At 31.1% G+C, this 19,026-nt stretch overlaps 1 protein-coding gene across 2 annotated transcripts in view; it reads left to right on the forward strand.

The window, feature by feature from the left end:
- Positions 1-19,026, forward strand: part of LOC145313968 (uncharacterized) — a 44,238-nt gene that overhangs the window by 12,338 nt on the left and 12,874 nt on the right. The window contains exons 3-9 of one of the 2 annotated variants that reach the window (XM_080153636.1): positions 13,235-13,374; positions 13,910-14,089; positions 14,564-14,707; positions 15,018-15,193; positions 15,519-15,666; positions 16,168-16,321; positions 16,640-16,734. In XM_080153636.1, coding sequence (XP_080009762.1) covers positions 13,235-13,374; positions 13,910-14,089; positions 14,564-14,707; positions 15,018-15,193; positions 15,519-15,666; positions 16,168-16,321; positions 16,640-16,734 — 1,037 coding nt within the window. The remainder of the gene's footprint in view (positions 1-13,234; positions 13,375-13,909; positions 14,090-14,563; positions 14,708-15,017; positions 15,194-15,518; positions 15,667-16,167; positions 16,322-16,639; positions 16,735-19,026) is intronic. The other variant, XM_080153637.1, reaches the window with a different exon arrangement.

The raw sequence follows: 19,026 nt of genomic DNA on the forward strand, positions 1-19,026 counted from the left end.
AGGGATTATTGCAATGTAAATTATACTGGTACCCAAAGTTTTACCTCAGTCTTATCCCCTAGGATCCAAGCTTTCATTATGGTACTTGATGAATTCATTAAATTAAAGATACTTTTTAATACGAGTTACATTTCAGGGTACATTAAAGGGATAAGACAATGACCGATAAATTGATGTACATCACCAATGAATGAACCAACCAATCAAAATTCAATAAAAGTTCCAAGGTTGTTAAGCCAACGAATATGAAAACGTTTTTGGGACTAGCGTATTAAACATTCCAAAGTCCCTTCCCTCCCATCCCTGGGTACATATACATTTTAAAGAGAGGCAAAACATTTTAAACCTCCCAACTTTAAGAAATGGACAAAAAAAGCAAAAAGAAAACAATAAACAAATTTGTCTTCTTTGTTAGGAAAATAAGTTTGTAATGAATGGAACATAAAACACGTTTGAAACAATGCGTCTGTAATTTTGTAATTTCCCTTCATACTTTCTATAATTTGGTTATAATTCATACCTTTTTATAGTCATTATTTATTGCTTTTCTTAAAGTTTAATAGGTTCTAAAATTTTTTTGTTTGGTGTTATTCTGAAAAACTAAAACAATCATAAATTAGAAATCGCAATTTTTTTATGAAATAGGATAAACAAAAAGTTGTAATTTTTCTGTAAAATTTTACTAGTAAACAATGTTTGCATTGAAAACAGTTTATTTAATCTTGATTGACTGATACAATTTTGCAGTGTCAAAACTTTTCCACGAATATTTTAGATCGATATTTTGTTTTTCAATAAGAGTAAACATTTATCGTCCACTGTCTTTTCCTTTAGATTCCTGATTTTCTTGTGACTTTGCAGTTCTGTGTATTCTTTTTAATGTAAGTGAATTCTTTACGTTTATTGAAAACTGCCAAAAACTTAGCTAACTCATATAACGCTACTTTAATGATGACTTTTTGATTTTAGTTTTATTTTAATATAAAAACTGCACAAATGGTAAAAATTAGGTTGATCAATAGATATATAATTACTTGGATATTGCAACAGATTTTCGCCTAATCTGATTATCCCAGCTGGGTAATTTAACAATTTAGTACACTCTATCACCACTTATGACTTTACACCCAGCGCCTCCCCTAGCCATTGACCAATAATTATGCACTATATTAGCAAACTAAAGTAACAACAAAAATTATCCTGTGACAATATCCATTTAGTTTTTCAAACAAAAAAAGGATGAAAAATATGAAAATAGGAAATATTTTATCATCGTTCAATTCTAGCGTATTGCAAAAATATTCGCACAGTTATGTTTGACCAATATAATATAAGCATTGCAATTGGCACGTTTAAATGATAAAAATCTGCAACTGCTGTTTTTAAATGGACGAAAAGTCTACATTTCAACAATTAAAATGACTTAAGTATTTTTTTTTGCAATTAAGATAATAATAAACAGTATATTTTGAATGAAAAAATAATAAAAAAAATCATTTTTATTTAATGCTGATCTTTAAATCTTATATAAAAGTAACAGGGTGTCTGTTTGTGGATTTGTCTATGTACCTCCAACCTCTGAAGAGAAATCACCCTAAATTAAAAATTAAAATTTCCAAAATAATTTTATATCATTTTTTCTTTGTGTAACTACATTTGAAAGTCCACCCACCCCCCACACATTATCAATAATGGTAATAAAGTTGAATTAAATGATTTCTATTTTGTTAAGTTTTTGCCCAAATTCTTGAATTTAAAATGAAAGGCTAAACCTTGTGTGTTACTTCTATGTAGTAAATTCTTCAATTTAAAACGTTTTAACAAAAAAGCCAATATTTGATTTTCTAATTGAATATTAGAGGCAAAATGTGAACATTTTCTTTTCTTTTCTGAGTGCATAAAATGATTCCTTCCCCTGATAATAAATTATAAGGACTTATAGGATGCTTTGCTGTAAGGAGGGAACTATAACAGTAAGGCGGTTAGCGAAATCTTTTAATACAAAACGCGCATACAGACATACATTAAAAGGATAGAAATATTGAAATTATATCTTTCTAATAAACTACAAACAATTTTTTGGTATCTCCATTGATTTGTAAAAAAAAGGAAAAAGGTAACTTTTTTATGGGTTGCAAAAACGCCAAAATTTGCAAAGCTATTATTACCCTAGTTGTTGCCTAGGGCTGTCCAAAACCCAACCTAATTGGACCTTTGCATGTCCGTCTTTCTGTCACGGAGCCCAAATTTGCACAGGGGGGGCGCGCCACGGAGGGGATGGTTGTTACGTTAGGGATAAACCAATGGACGATAAATTGACTTACAACCTAAATTATGGAATATAAAGTACCCAATTCTATAGATTAAAATCATCGGCGGAAAAGAATATTTTACAGTCTGATATATCTTTTCCCCTGCATTGGTAATAGATAGATTAAATTTAAGTTAGGGTATTTGGGTTTATATTATATGGCTTTTAAAAGGCAATTTGACCAATTTGGAGCATTTTTTTGGTAGCAATAATAATTATTTAGTTACTTTTTTTCTATTCCTTCACTAGGCATTGCTTGTTTAGTCGCGCAGTTATTCTATAAATGTGGTAGTCCAATTTTACTAAAAGTTGTATTGTCTTTGACATGTTATTGCTACTCTACTTATGGTTATAATTGTACCTAATTTTATGTAAATAAAATAGTTGCTGTTTTTTTTTCTTTTTTTTTAAAACGCATTTATGCAGTTGAATAACTATAAGCAATTGATTAATTTTATAATCAATTTTCTCATTTTCATGCATATAGTCTTGAAACAAAATCATTAACTTTTTTGCAATACACTATAGAATTATTTGTGGTTAAAAATTCTTTGGTGTGTGCATACATACAAACAAAAAAATATGGAAAAAATATAGCAAAACTTAATTGATATAGACAGGGGCGTCCAAGCTTTTTTTTGGGGGGGGGTAAAAATATTTTAAGGGGGGGGGGGGGGTAATTCGTCTTTTGGGGGGTAAAATGGGGCAAAATGGGGCAAATTTTTTTTACCCCCCCCAAAATTTTTACCCCAGGGGTAAAATTTGCTTGGGGGGGGTAATTACCCCCCCTGAAATCTGTTGGCAGGGGTAAATTTAGTTAACCCCCCCCAAAATTTACCCCCGGGGTAAAATTTTTTTGGGGGGGTAATTTAAATTTTATGAAGTGTATAGTATTAAAAATGCGCAAAAATTTTTTTTATTAGAGATTTTTTATTTTGGGGGGGGGTATTTACCCCCCCAAAATTGTTTGGGGGGGGTAAATACCCCCTCCTAAATGGTTGGGGGTAACTACGGCACCCACAGGATAGGGGTAAATTTTAAATGGGAGGGAAAAATGAAAATCGTTTGGGGGGGGGGGTAATCGCCCAATTACCCCCCCCCCCCTTGGACGTCTATGGATATAGAACACATCATACAAATTAGAATTATTAGCTTCTACTTCTACATAAGAAGCTCTAAATCTCTACATCTAATTTTTGCAACATTTTTTTGCAATGTTTGTTTTAAAACACAAACTATGTTTACGAATAATAAACAAAGGGACAAAAAGTTGTTCTCAGTTATTTTGATAAATTGACTAATCTACAGTTTTCTTTTAGAGAATAATTTAGAGAATTTCTTCTATTTACTACTGTACAACATATGACAACCCTCTGAAATTAGATTGAAAAAGCTTTTAATAAAACTCTATTAGATTATAATAATTTACGAAAGGTTCCTCATGGATATTAAGGGATAAGACAATTGATGATAAATTTTTTTAACCCCAAATCATGACTAGTACCTCTGTATTATTGGTTAAAATGATTGGACACTACTATAGCAATTAATTTCATCAAAGTATCGAATAAGATATCGTGGTCGTAAAACTTTAGGTACTAGTGTAAATTAATTCCCCTCTCCCCTTCTTTTACAAGTTAAATACAAAAAGAGATTAGTGTAGTTTTTAAGTATTAGGAGTGGGAAAGGGGGGGGGGGGGAGTAATTGTTTCTGTTCATTTTATAAAATAAAGAATTTTACCATTTCTATATTAATTTTGATATAGACAAAGAAGTTTAACTTAATTTTATTTATTTTTGTTTATTTGCAAATAAATTTCGCATGCAAAAGAATAATTACTAAATCTATTTATTTTCATCATGAATCTAATTGTGTACGTACAATTACATAACAGGGATATAAAGGGATAAATCCATGGGAAATAAATTGATGTACAATATCTCCAATTACGATAATCATAGTTATTAATTCTGTATTATTCTGGTTTAGATATCGCTATTGAAACTTTAGCCTTCATTTATTATTTGGTTATTATTTTTTATGACCATAAAACTAGGGCTCGCGCGTAAGCCTCGTATAAGCCTCAAGTAAATCGTCATGTTATAACCTAAAATTTAGTTGGATGTGTAAACCTGTTGCTAAATTGACAATCTTTCTTTTTGGAATTTATTTTATTTTGCACACAAGTGGATTTAAATTTGAGAAGCTTATTCCTATTGCGTGGCTGCCGAGCCCTCTATAAAACAGTGCAGACATAATAGTGCAATTGTTTCATTTTTAGGAGATCAACCCAGGGAGGCAGGGGACCTTGCACTTTTTATTACGTTAGTTTTTTTAATTTAAGTTAACGTTTTCTATTCGTTGAACTTTTGGGGACTTTTTGGTTAGTTTTAACCACAAATTGTAATCTACAGAAGCATAATTTTGTATGTCAGCATTGGGGATGATTGTCTTATCCCTTTAGATACCTGAGCTAAAAAATTCCACTACAAAGGCACGTCCGTACGTTTTGTCTTCAAATGCAAGTCTTAAAGTTCTCCATAACTATCTATTTTTCTAAATGATATTGCATTTATTTTACTGCATAAAGGTTTACTATTATTATTGTTGTTCTGCTTATGAACATAATCGTTCTTGTTTAATTTTCCAACAATATAATGAGAAAAAAATCCGCAATAAAAAATCATTTGCACAGAAAAATGGTCCAGCAACAATAGGACATATTATACTTTTATTTGAGTTGTAAAATTTTATTGGTCTCTTTCAGAGACCTTCTATTCATGTAAAGCATTGTTAAAATAAAATTAAATCATACATGGCAAGAATATTCTTTAAAAAAACTTTTTTGCCTCAATTCTTGGTTTAACAAAATAAACAAAAATTAAAATGTATCTTCTTTTTTTTGACTGGCAAAAAGGTTTATTCAAAAAGTAAATATTTTTTATCAAATAATTTTACAATGTTATGTAATAAATAAATAATAAAGAAATTGGTTTGATTATTAGCAAATTTGAAGGAAAAAATAGTTTTTAGCATGTTCTTTCATGGTATATTCCAAGCCATGTAAATTTAAATCATTCGTGAAAATGGAACTTGTGCATTTTTTGTATTATGTATTCAATGTGTGGGCTGTTTTTTTGGTTTTCTTTCATTAAATAACAAGAAAGATATTTTGAGTTAAAAAGAAGCCTTTAAAAAAAATCGCAGTAGCCTATAAAAAAGTAGAGTGTTTTAAGATTTTGCTAACCACTGAACCGATTGAGTATTTTAGAGCAGTTACAGGAAAGCTAGGGTGGTTAAGACAATTGTATTTTATTTGTAAGTATTGGGATGGTTTTAGACCATTTTCTGCATTCCTATCCCTTCAAACTAAGAGCTCCTTAAATGTTCAAAATATTTTATTATAATTTCATCTTTTAAGATAATTAGCTTTTGGATAATTAATTCTTAAAGGGAGTGTGAACGTAAAAATTTCTCATCTGATTATCAAATCTTAACATTTACTAAGCACATTTCATTACACTGATCAACCAAAAATGTCCTATTCACAAAAATATCCAGAAATAATGCCTTGATTTTATGGCATTTAAAGAGGGAAAATGGAAAAAACAGGGAAAATCTGAACGTTTTTGTTTCTTATAATGTTTGTAGGGATATTTAACTTGTCATATATAGTTGAAACAATTTACTTACTGTTAAGGATTTATTTTATGCTATAAAATTGCCAATTCGTTTTTTTATAACGTAGTAATTAGGTAATAAAGACATATTTTAAATTCGTATTATTGACAAAAAAAATACCTCACTGTCTACAAAGGGTTGAATCTCATAGGTTATATAAAATAATAATATCCTTTCTTATTGTGTTGAACAATAAACAACCCACTTTGGAGAATTAGTTAACACTTTTATCAGACTGTTTATAAAGAAATATTGCGTCTTTATTATTTACAAATTTGTAATTAAAGGTGGGCGAGAGATGGGCCATTTAAAGTTAATTGGATACTAATAAAAAACCTGTTTCTGGCTTTGTTATTGTATTTGGTTTTCAATAAAAAAATATAGCTTATTTTATCAATTTCTAAGTAACTATACATTGGATTAAAGCAAGGATTATGTTAAAAGTCAGCTTAACTATTAGGAAAAATCTAGAACTATGTGAAAAAGTTTAATTTTAGCTATAATGGGAGAAAAAAGCAATTTAATGCACATTTTATATAATACGGAAAATTTCTTCCTTTCCCCGTACCTTATAAAAATCGTCGGAAAAAGCCGTTTTTTAAGCAAACAAAAGCGCGTTTTGCTCTATCTGTGAGATATTATGAATGAGATAATGTTAAGATTTGATATTAAGATGAGAAAAATTTACGTTCACAGTCCCTTTAATGTTTCTAAAAACAAGGACATACACATTTATCTGAAGCGTAGTAAAAGATCTTTTACAAATTAAAAAGTCTTCTTTGTTCTTTTTCTCCTGCTTTTTTTCAACTTCAAAACTTGATTGTAATCACCATGAATTGTAAATGAAAATTGACACTTTTAACTAGTGGATAAACCCCTAAAGGTCTCTTGTGAGGATGATGGTACTCTAATCCAAAATCAAAATCACTTAAACCCTTCCCAGAACCTATGAGAACGTTTATTGTAAAGGAAAACCATATCGGTTCAGTGGTTAGCGAGATAATTCGGTACAGATAGACACACACAGAGAAAGAAATCATGTTTCTTTATTTTAAGAATTGAAACAAATTTAAGAAAAAGTTAGTCAAAGATAAGCATCCTTTACTAAAAATGACCACTCAGTACTTAATTATGATTTTTACCATGCTTGGCCTACAATGAAATATTTCAACCATAAAAACAACTTACACACCACGTAAATAGATGTACGGTAAAAAATCTATTTCAAACACAACTAGTCATAATTAAAAACAGTATTCTTTTAAGTATATTATAATACTATTTATTGATACTAATTACAGCATAAAATGTTACAGTAAGATGTAAATTTAAGAAATACGGAGTCTTGAAAATACAAAATGGCTTTTTGGGATGTTGTATTTTATAATTTCATATAAGAAATTTATTAATGCCTTTAAAATGTGACCTTTATTAAATCTTGATTAAGTTTTACAAAAAACAAACTTTTACACTAACTAATTTCATTTAGAATAGGTGTGATTTATTTCAAAGATTTAGACTTTTTGACTAATTAAATGTTTTTTTTACAGTAAATGTTACAAAGAAACACAACATGAAGTAATGGTTAATTAATGAAAATAAAACATTCATTGATTTTCTAACCATGAAAAATAAATGATAAATTTATCATATATTTTATCACAACGTGATATGAGGTTGAAAGGGGCAAATAACTCCCCTCCAATAATAAAAAAGCCATTGAGTTGGTCGATGTACATCTCCAATGATTATACTCAACATTATGCCTTCTGTATTTTACTATTAGGGGTTAAAAAGTTTGGACACTCAACTTAGTGAAGCAACCAATCAAAATTCAATTAAAGTCCCCAAGTTGTTAGGCCAACGAATAGGAAAACGTTGTTATAAAAACTTTTGAAATTTTCTAGTACTTTAAACATACAGTATAGCGATATGAATATGATGTTTATGGTACTAATTAAAGTGGCTATATCTGACTCAATGTCGACATTTAATTTCAAACATAGTGGTCATGGCTTACATATTATAAGCATTCTATTGATATTATAGTGAAACTAAATTCTATTTGGGAAGGTGACGTAAATTTTACTGTAGCTACTCTGTTTTAATAAGGAGAAAGGGGGATCCTTTTAAAAGTCAAACTTTAAAATATGCATCAGAGATCTCATTCAAATTTATTAAACTAAGATAAGTTTTCCCTTTTGAATACTTATGAGAGCATCTTAAATGGATATTTATTCAAAACAATCAAAAAAATTGCTTAGAGTAATAATGACATTTAAAGCACAGAATAGGTTTAACTATTGTAATCTAAAAAGAAAGTTTAAATTTAGTATTAAAATTAGCATATACTTTCAACTTTAATAAAAATAATAAATAAATTTTTAAAATCTTTAAAAGTACATTTATTTGTAGGAACACTTTTGCCTTTAATCATTTTCATTTACCCAAGATATTGGGTTTATGTAGAACATAAAATATTTCTTAAGGTGTTTCTTAAAACTTGATTTTCCCATAGTATTTTTCTCATTTAATACTTATATTTGCGGGAACTTTTGTTTAATGAAATCTTCCAATTTTTAACATTTACAAAACAACCTGCTTTATTGCATCAAGATCCGTGATAGATCTATATAGAAAATAAATGTCTATATATGAGGTCAAGTTTCCAAGCGATAAATGTTTAAAACTCATAGTGCTCCAATAATCCGTAATAAACTCTCATTGACCAGAATAATAAGACCCATTATTTTACTGTATGAAGAATAAATTCATTTTTTTCATTTCATGTTGCTATTTGAATTATATTGAAGTATTAAATTTCTATCCATAAAACAGAAAATTAAAAATAATAATATAGTAAATAAAAGAAAACTTTAAAATAATTTGATACTAACGATACAGTTAACTAAACATTTTAACCCTTTAGGACGATAATTTGAAATAAAGAATATTAAGATTCAAAATAGTTTAAAGAAAGAAATCGTCAGGGAGAAGATAATGGAAGAATAGGGCTAATAGTCAGAATTCAGATAACCAAAAGGAAGTAAATAAAACATTGAATAAACCTAGCCAATAGCGAGATAATTATATCGAGCCCAACTCTAGTTTTAAACATATTATTAAATGGTGAGATTTAATAATATCCTATTAACCTTTCCATGTATCCCATCAAGATACAATACAATTAGATGAATGGTTTTGCACTAGATATCTACATTATACATTTACATGCATAGAATTTTTAAATCGAAGCTTTTTCTATAATAAGGGACGGTTCGTCCGTCCTTTTTAAAATTATTGAATATCGATTCCTATTACAACAAGGTACACTATTAAAATTGAAGCAACTCTATAAACAAATTCTTAAGATATAAGTATGTCCTTATATAGTATCCTCTATTTAAACAGTTTCTAAACAAAATTACCTTCAATTTTGTTTAGATTTCATACATTTATATTCTGCTTATTCAGTTCTGACACTTTACACGTGTTAATGTTCGTTTAAACTACCGTTTAAGAGCTTCCCTTATATGGAATATGGATGTTGTCATCCTTTTTTTTGTATCATCTCTTTTAATGAATACCAATTATAATGCAATACAGCAAGATTAAAAAATAAGATAACCTATGGAAAATATTAATAACTAAATATTTTTTCAGAAGAGCTTCTCTATAATATAAATTTTTGGTCGATTTGTATGTATATTTATTTTGTTAACCATTTTTACTCCCTACAGATAAGCAACGATTACATCAAAAACTTTAATGAAGGATTTTCCAATTTCAATTTTAAGGTTGGTGTTGACACCCCTCTATTCCCCCCTATCGCACTAGTCCCCAAAGTTTTATAATAACTACTATAAAATTGTTGAATTTTGATTGTTTGTTAAGTTGAGTGTCCAAACGTTTCAACCACTATCTACAGAAGTGGTAATTTTGTGTATCATCATTGAGAATCTACATCAATTTATTATCGACCATTGTCTTATCCCTTCAGATCCCTAGTTTTTTTTCTGCTTCAAGAATCTTATAAGATTGGAGTACAATTAGTTCAAACATTTTCAAAGAAATGGCTACGACACGGCACATATAGTACAACCTAATATGTTGGTAATTGATGTGTCTGAACGTGTAGACTTTTACAAATAGATAGATAGTCAAACAGACAGGCAGACATACATGATGTAAACACCCTTTTAGTAGATAGAACAGGAAGGTGGCAAAAAGTGGTTTAAACGATGTTTTTACAAAATGACCAACACCATAATAGCAAATTTGAGAAGATTTAGAATACCAAAATTTATATTTAATGATAAAAGGCATTGTTAATGTAAGTAGTTTTTAATCATATCTATTTTTTTACTTCAGCGTTTATTTTAATTGAAAAAAGAAATATCTTTTAGCTATTTATAAACAAATATAATGCAGTTTTTTTAAAACTCCCTCAACCCGTAAACTACCAATCAAAAATAGATCTCAAGGACGTGTAATACAAATTGTATGTATGTATATTTAAGCAATAGTTCATAGAGACATGTGGTCAAGTATTCATAAAAACCTAGTTATATAACAACAGCTATGCTACAAAAGTCTTTTATAAATCAGGGAGGGAGGGGTTATTGGACTGTAAACAATACATGTACCCATTCTCTCATTCGTTGGCTGAAAAACTTTGAATACTTTCTTAAATATTTATTAGGTTATCATCGTCCATGATATTATCCCTTAAGATCCCTTATATAAAGGGATAAGTTAATGGTAATAAAAAATCCAAAACTCTTTCACTACTATAATGATTGTTTAATTCTATTTTCATTTGTAAATTTTGTCACTGTTTCTAAAACAGATTAATAAGTAAATTATATATTTATGATGCCAAATTTTACTTATTTATTTTATTAATTAGTAAATAACAGTATGAAAAAGTACAAAAAATATTATCCAATAAACTTGAAGCATAAAATACTAAATACATGTCTTAAAATTTTGTTTTAGAATATAAAGTGAGACAATTTTCAATTCGTCCTTCTTTGCGTAAAATAGCCTAAAGCCTGCACAATACATAAGCAATCCTCAATATTGTAAACCTCTTACTTTGGCTGTTGTAGAGATCTTACGATAAACAAAGAGGCAAATTCTTCAGGTCTCTGAAGGGATAAGACAATGGACGATGAATAAGTAATATTCACAATTTTCCTTCTATAGAGTTAATTAATTGGTAGAAAAGTTTGGCAAAGCTAGTTGCAATCAACCAACTAAGATTCAATAAAAGTACCCAAAGTATTATTTAGACCAACAAATAAGAGAACACCGTAAAAAAACTTTAAGTACCGGTTTAATTTACTGTCAAATCCCCTTTCCTCCCTGAAAACTATACTCTTAGTACATGTATTTGAAAGAAACCCCAGTCTTTTCTCAAGACTTACCCGTACGTACGGAAAGTGCTCAAAACGCGCCTTCCTAAGACGCCTTTTTCGCGTGCACCCCCCCCCCCTCCCCACATACGCACACATATATGATATATGATACAAGGTCGCAAATTTGCACATTTATACCTGCTCTGGTTTCTACACACTTTCAAAGGACACTCCACTGCTTAAAATCTTTTGGGTTATGCTCTTATATCATCAGCAAAAAACGGGTATAGTCCCTTTGGTGACAACGCCTCTTAAGGGGCGTTTCTTCGTATTTTTACAGTAGAATTTCTCCTATTTCTAGCCTCTGCAGGGGGCTCTAACCCTGCAGAGCAATCATTTAACCTAACCTAACATAACCTATTAAAAGCTACTGTAAAAATACGAAGAAACGCCCCTGAAGAGGTGTTGTCGCGAAAGTAACCAGACCTTAAAAAACTGTAACTAATTACATTTTTAGAATTATATATTATTGTAAATAACAGGAAGGGAGTCAAATTGGGCGGAAAATTACATTGCTACCCAAAATTTTATTGGTTGGCTATAAACATTAGGCTTTTTATTAAACTTTGATAGATAGGTTAAAAAAAGAAGTGTCAAAACTTTCTACAAATATTTTTTATTCAATGCGGATTTTATTAAAAATTTTAATGGGGGTTATCAATGCATTGTCCATCGTATTATTCTTATATAGATTCTAAATGATCTTATTCAAATTATTATTTTCCTTTGAAAGTGTACTTTTATTATTAAATACATACAATGATATCATTTATCTCGGATAGGTTATAAAAATGTGCAATGCCCTTAAACTTTGAATAAAACATATTTTCTATTCATCCGTCATTCTTTTTGCTCATCTCTCTATGGCAGTAAAGATTTTCTATATACCTAGACTAACGGCTAATAAACTAGAGCATTAAAATAGTCTGAAACCGTGCTAAGACTTAAATTTAAAAAGATAGTCAACTACCATCCCTAGACCAATGTGAAGCTTCCTTTAAATTGAGAACTTAATTAGTTCAGTGGTTAGTGATATCTTAACGAACTAACTAAATAACCTTTTGATAGTCCGAACTTGAAGTACTTTTATATGAATAGATTTAGATTCGTATTTTTTAACTGAACCTAGATGACCCAGCAAGGTGTGCTTAAAGGGGGGAGGGGACTTGTTTCGCCTCCTTCAGATATTATGATTTAAAAATGTTTTAACTTTTTGTTGCTGTGCTTCCTACGAACATGATTGCAAAATTTGCTATCATCAATATTCCACTCGGATGCCATAAGACTGCTAGAAAAAATTGCAATCTAATGCTCCATTTTTTAGTCGCGTAGCTTCTTTATAATTTAACCTTTTATAAAACATAGACTTTAATATATATTCTTGTAATAAACAATAATTTTGACAAAGTTCTTAGATTCGTCATCCGTCATCATGAAAAAAAAACATATTAGCTTGTTTTAGTAATATAATATAGAATAATAAAATGTTCCTGGTACATTACTACCTAACTTGGTAGGATAATAGGCATTACCTCCTATGGGCATTATTGTTCTTGTTTATAGATATAGGCCTGTATCTTCCCCGTAGGGGGCCTTATTCTAAAGGCATATCAATTCTAAGGCCTAGATGCCAAAAGGGTATATGGTATATCTTTATCTAAACAGACATGCAAACAACAAGTATGAAAAAATCCATTGCGATACTCTTTCTGTTTCATTGAAGTCTCTTTCTTTTATCTATCATTAATTCTTTCTATATATTATTGATGACTCTATCTGACTATCTTTCTATCCTTCTAAACTGTATATCTATCTATCTAGATGAGAGCAGACAGGCAGACAACACCGCTGGCAGCTACAAGGTTCTGTTACCTGACGGCCGTGTCCAGACAGTTGTCTACTCTGTGAATGGACCTGACGGTGGTTACATTGCCGATATTGCTTATGATGGAGTTGCTAAGGTCAGTGTGTTAAAAATATAACTTGTTACTAGCGATTACGCACCTAGAGACCTATAGGTGCACTTGGAAAAGAAGAGGGGTGGGGGAAATATCGAACCTCTATATTCTATTTTAGTTGTAAAAGGAAAAGTAAAAATAAAAATTTTGAAGAAAAATTGTAAATTTTTGAAATATCAAATAACCTGAAAAGTGTACACTGCCCTCTTATTAGCTATCGTATGACGTCTTAATATGTTTAATTATCTTCGAAATTTTGTTATCAAAGGTTTAAATCAACAAAATGCTTATTAATATTTTATTTTTTAATTCTTGTGCCTAATAGGCACTGAAACACCTTCCACCTTATTTTTTTTTGTATATAATCTGAAATTAAGTGGGGGTGTTTCTATGCATAACCCCTGCGAGGGGCCCTAATCCTGCAATGCTATCCAGTTAAAACTTTTTTTTCAAAATAAGAAGGGGTGAATTCAAGTACACGACTAGATTCTTTTAGGGACACTACGAATATTTTTTGTTAACCAGATTATATATTTAGATTCCCGAGGCTGCCCCCTACAAGGCCCCTGCTTCCTACGCACCTGCTCCAGCTGCGGCTGCTCCCGCTCCTGCCTATGCTCCCGCTCCGGCTCCCGCACCTGCACCCTATGCCCCCGCTCCAGCTGCCCCCGCCTACAAACAACCCTCTCCCTACAAGGCCTTCCCTAAATTCCAACAGGTACACATACTTTTACATTTTTGATAAGCAAAGCTACTCTATTACATTGGTCGGTCTGTCATGTAATGCAACGTCCCCTCCCACTTTATTCTCTTATCCCTTCATTCCTTGATCCTTTTTTATTCTCTTCATGTCTGTCATGATTTGTTTTATTCAATTTCATATGTTCATACACATTCTCATATATTTGAGTAAAACAAAAGAGGGGGAGCGAGATACCTCATTCCCTGGGACCTTGTGCCGACTTTCAATTGGGTGTTTGAATATCAACTAATAGCGTCGGGAGTATTAACACAGCCTTGTTGCTACAAAAGAGCATAAAACAATTTGCTAGCTGATGAAAAAGGACGCCAACAGGGGTATCAAGGTAGTTGTCTGGTTATATATCTTCACTATAGATTTATTACTCAGAAAGACATATTTTGACTATAGTCGTCATTCAAAGATAAATTCTAATAAAATATTGAATATCAGCAGGCTACCAGCTACAAGTCAAGAATTGTATTCACCCAAGCTCAAGCTGCTGCCGAGACTGAAGCTGCTGAAGAAAGAAGCCCCAAGGTTCTCATTGATGACAGCGTTGTCACCAACGAAATTCCTGACTATGAACTTACCAAGGTAGTTAGATAGATTGGAAGTGAGAAAGATAGTGAAAAGTCTCTAGAATCTAATTGAGCTTTGTCAACTACGAAATTACAGCTTTAAAAGATAGATTAGAAAGATTCATTGATAGATTCATAGCTAATTTGTAAGATTTGAAAGGTTCTTTGATACATAATGATCTATATTATGTTATAGGAATCAAAAAGTTTGAAATCGATTTGTTAATTCTAACATGTCTAAATTATGGAAAAGATCTATTTGTAATGAACGGACAGACCGACCCTAATTAGAGAAAAGAGCTTCGCTTGTAATCATTCATCTTCAGGAGGCCCGTATCGAGCCTGAGGCTATCGTTGTTGTCGAAGAAGAAGTAGTTGCCGATGCTGATGATGCCAATGACTTTGATTCCAATGATGTTGATATCCGTGTGATTGAAGAAGTTGAAGCTGTTGTACCTGAGGTCTCCAGAGCCAGATCTACGACTCCTCCCCCTCTAGTCAGGTAAGCTGTTGTACCTGAGGTCTCCATAGCCAGATCTATGACTTCCACCCCCCTCTTATCAGGTAAGCTGTTGTACCTGAGGTCTACAGAGCTAGGTCTACCACTACTCCCCCTCTAGTAAAAAATGTGATTTTTATACATATATTTTTCAATTATTTTATATTTTGGGCCAGAACAAACTTACATATATTTAATTTTACATTACATTTTTGCATGTATATTGTTTTTTTTTTTCAATTTATAATCAAAAATATATCAAACCTTAATTATTCCTTTAAAGAGAGAAAAAATTCTTTACCAACCAATCAATAAATTAATATATTAGGCTCGTTATCCAAGAAGAAGAAGCTACTACACTCCTGCCCGCCCTCCCCGAGGAGCCCGCCACAACTGTTGGGCCTGCCTCCGCATTTCAGCCCTCTCCATTCGCCCGCTCCACCACCCTGCCACCCGTCGTTCTTATCGACACTACTACAGGAATACCATTATTTTGTTAAAAATATTTTCAATATAGTTTCGAAATCGATTAATATCCGCTGTATCAAAACCATGTATAGCATCGTATTACAGAAAATTTTTCTCAAATATTAACATGAAAATCATTAAAATTATACCAATTTTGTTAGCCTAGGACTTTAGCCCTTTAGTGTTAACAAAACTGGTTTTAATCCTATGATTTTAAATTTGATATTCTTGGAAAATTGTCTGTACATTTGGCAGGGACAGATGGGAACAACTGAAAGCTTTAAATGCTAGTGTCTTTCAAAGTTTATGATTTCACCATTCCTTAGCTTAAAATCTCGATTGGGTAGTACAAAATAATTGTGTGCATACTTTTCCAATAATTTTGTTTATCATAATTGGGGTACATTACTTTATTACCATTATACTTACTTCTACTTATGATACATGCATATTCTATTGTAAATATTTACTGTAATCACTTGAATTCATAAAACAATGGCCGCTAATTCACAGCTGCCGCTGAGTTCCCAGAGACCTTTAGCACCATTGCCCCCGTGCTTGTTGAAGAGACAGCTGCCCCTACCACACAAGCTGCCATTGTTGCCGAGACCACCGAAGCTGTCGCAGTTGCAGAGACTACCGCTGCCGCAGCTCCCGCACCAGGTAAATTATCACAAGCTTCCCACACTGACTGACTCCCTCTCTCTTCCAGCATAAACGTTGTGTACCGTATTAGAGTATATGCTATTAAAGTGTCCTTAGAGTCAAAGTTATAAGAGTAAATTATTTAGTATATTTGTTAGATAACATCCGTTAATTTTTTTTATCAATAATACCCTTATGATGAATACAAAATTATAAAAAAAAATATTTTGTACTTTTTATTAGAATTAACTCTTTGTAGAGTTTTTATATCTTTTTGCATCCATCATTTTACAAACATTCTCTGATTAATAAATGACGAATTGCTTGATTGTTTAGCTGCCGAGGAAACCGTAGTCCCTGTTGAAATTGTGTCTACCCCTGTACCTGAAATTATCACTACCGAGGCTCCATCTGTCCAGGAGGCAATCCAGGTATACAATTATCTATCTGCTAGCTAACTATCTATCCTTGAGGCCATCGTTTATCTAACTGTCTAACTAATGATCTTTGGAAATACTTTGGACACCTAAAATTTTATGACATGCAGTATGCAAATGAAAATGAATGCAAGGGTCTATGATTGGAAACTTAACATTTAAATTAATGTTAAAAAATTACAAAAAGTTTAAATTTCTTGGAGGGATATTTTTTATATTTTTTTTTATATTCGCCTATAGTTTTCTAATAATTAATTATCCTTTTCCTTATTTTACGTTATTGATAACAATAACAGCACATTCTTGAACAGTTCTATTATTTATTAAATAAACTGAAAATAAATGGAAGATGAGGAGGGGAGTCCCTAGCTTTTATTATTATCATTAATTCATTTCCACATATGGAAGGGTGTCTGTGTTCGGCTAGGCAATTTTAGGGAAACCGCCTCCCAGTGCAAAAGGGTGCGAATAAAATATGCATGTGCAAAAAGAAGAATAATTTATAGGTTTAATTATTTTTGCGATTATATGTTATGCGCCACTGCAAATCATAAAACTATGCTGGAAGGGTTCACGACTAAGGCTGCTAGCTATTACCTTTTTAAAAGCGAAGCTTTTCTATAATTAGGGTCGGTCCGTCCGTCCGTCCGTACGTCCGTCCGTCCGTCCGTCCGAGATAGTTAGCTTTTATTCGTTAATTTAAGCATGTTAGAATTGTCCTATCGATTTCAAACTCTGCATGGTGATTTCTGTAGTAGTTAGGTACGATTTAGAAAGCGTAGCAACTCTATAATCATTACCAAAATGTCCGTACGTCCATTTTAAACATGTTGATTTTTTTACTTTTTTAAATAGTTTTTTTCGTTAATTTAGGCATATTAGAATTGTCCTATCGATATAAAATTTTGCATGGTAATTCCTGTAATAGTTAGGTACAATTTAGAAAGCGTAGCAACTCTATAATCATTACCAGAATGTCCGTACGTCCATTTTAAACATGTTGATTTTTCTACTTTTTTAACAACAAATTTTTATATGATCTAATTATCCGTTTGATCTGATATTTGGTATATTGATTCTTGGGACAACAAAGAACAATATTTTAAGTGAAGCAACTCTATAATCAAGCCCTAAAGATGTAAGTATGTCCATAAACATTATCCTGTATCAAGCAGTTTTTCAACAAATGTATTTACATTTTTGCTTCGAATCTTATACTTTTATATTCTGAATATTCAGTTCAGACACTATACAAGTATTAATGTCCGTTTGTCCTACCGTTTCAGTGCTTCGCTTTTATGAATGTTGTCATCCTTGTTTGGTATATGGTGCAAATACTGTAAAAAAGTTATGTTGAGTTTAAGATGAATTCCTCTGGAATCTTTACAAAGTGTCTCAAAAATCAGCCATAAAAAAGAAGGATGAGAAGAGAAGTGGCAAAGAAAACCCTTAATAAAAGAAATGAATAATTTCTCATTTTTATGACGTCACTTTAAATAAATTTTGATATGTGTCATTTCAAATTTCTGCTTAGAACTCTAATTAAGGATTGAGAATAATCAAAATTCACCTAATTAAAGTGGAAGTAGTTATCCTTGATTAAGTCTTTAACCAGGACAAAGATGACAATATCCAAACATCCATAAAAGCGAAGCTAATCAAATCAGACAAGCGAACATGATCAACATGAATTTGGAACCAATCCAAAAATTTCTTGAATACACGATTTTTAATATGAACATACTTACATTTTAAAACTTGATTATATAGAGATGCTTCGCCCTTAATATTAGAACTAGTGGTTCTAGTAATCCATATTCCAGAAGTTATAATCTCAAGTTTTAATTCAATAGGACATTCTAACATGCACATGTTAACGATAATAGATAATAACGAACGTACAGAACAGACGGATCGACCTTAAATAGAGAAAAGCTTTGCTTTTAACAATACTCATTTGTATAAATGCAAAGTGATAATCAGATTTAAAATCATTTTTTAAAAATTTCTTTTTGTTCACATTATTTGATTTGCAATCTATCTAACTAATGTTTTGATTATTTCTTTGTTGATAGCAATTAAAGCATTAAATGCAGAAAACAATGCAGTATGTATTTGACTTTATAATAGTAAGCTGTAATTGTCGTAAGAAAGAAAATAATACAATATTAAGATTTATTATCTTAATGGTGCAAAAGTTTAAATTTATTTCCAGTATGGCTTCAAAACCAATTATTATTCGATGGAATAGAACTGGTTCTCAGACATACTGAAAAATCATGTGTA

This window comes from Acartia tonsa, chromosome 3 (assembly GCF_053477335.1).
Source record: "Acartia tonsa isolate MP-2025a chromosome 3, ASM5347733v1, whole genome shotgun sequence".
NCBI lineage: Eukaryota > Metazoa > Arthropoda > Copepoda > Calanoida > Acartiidae > Acartia > Acartia tonsa.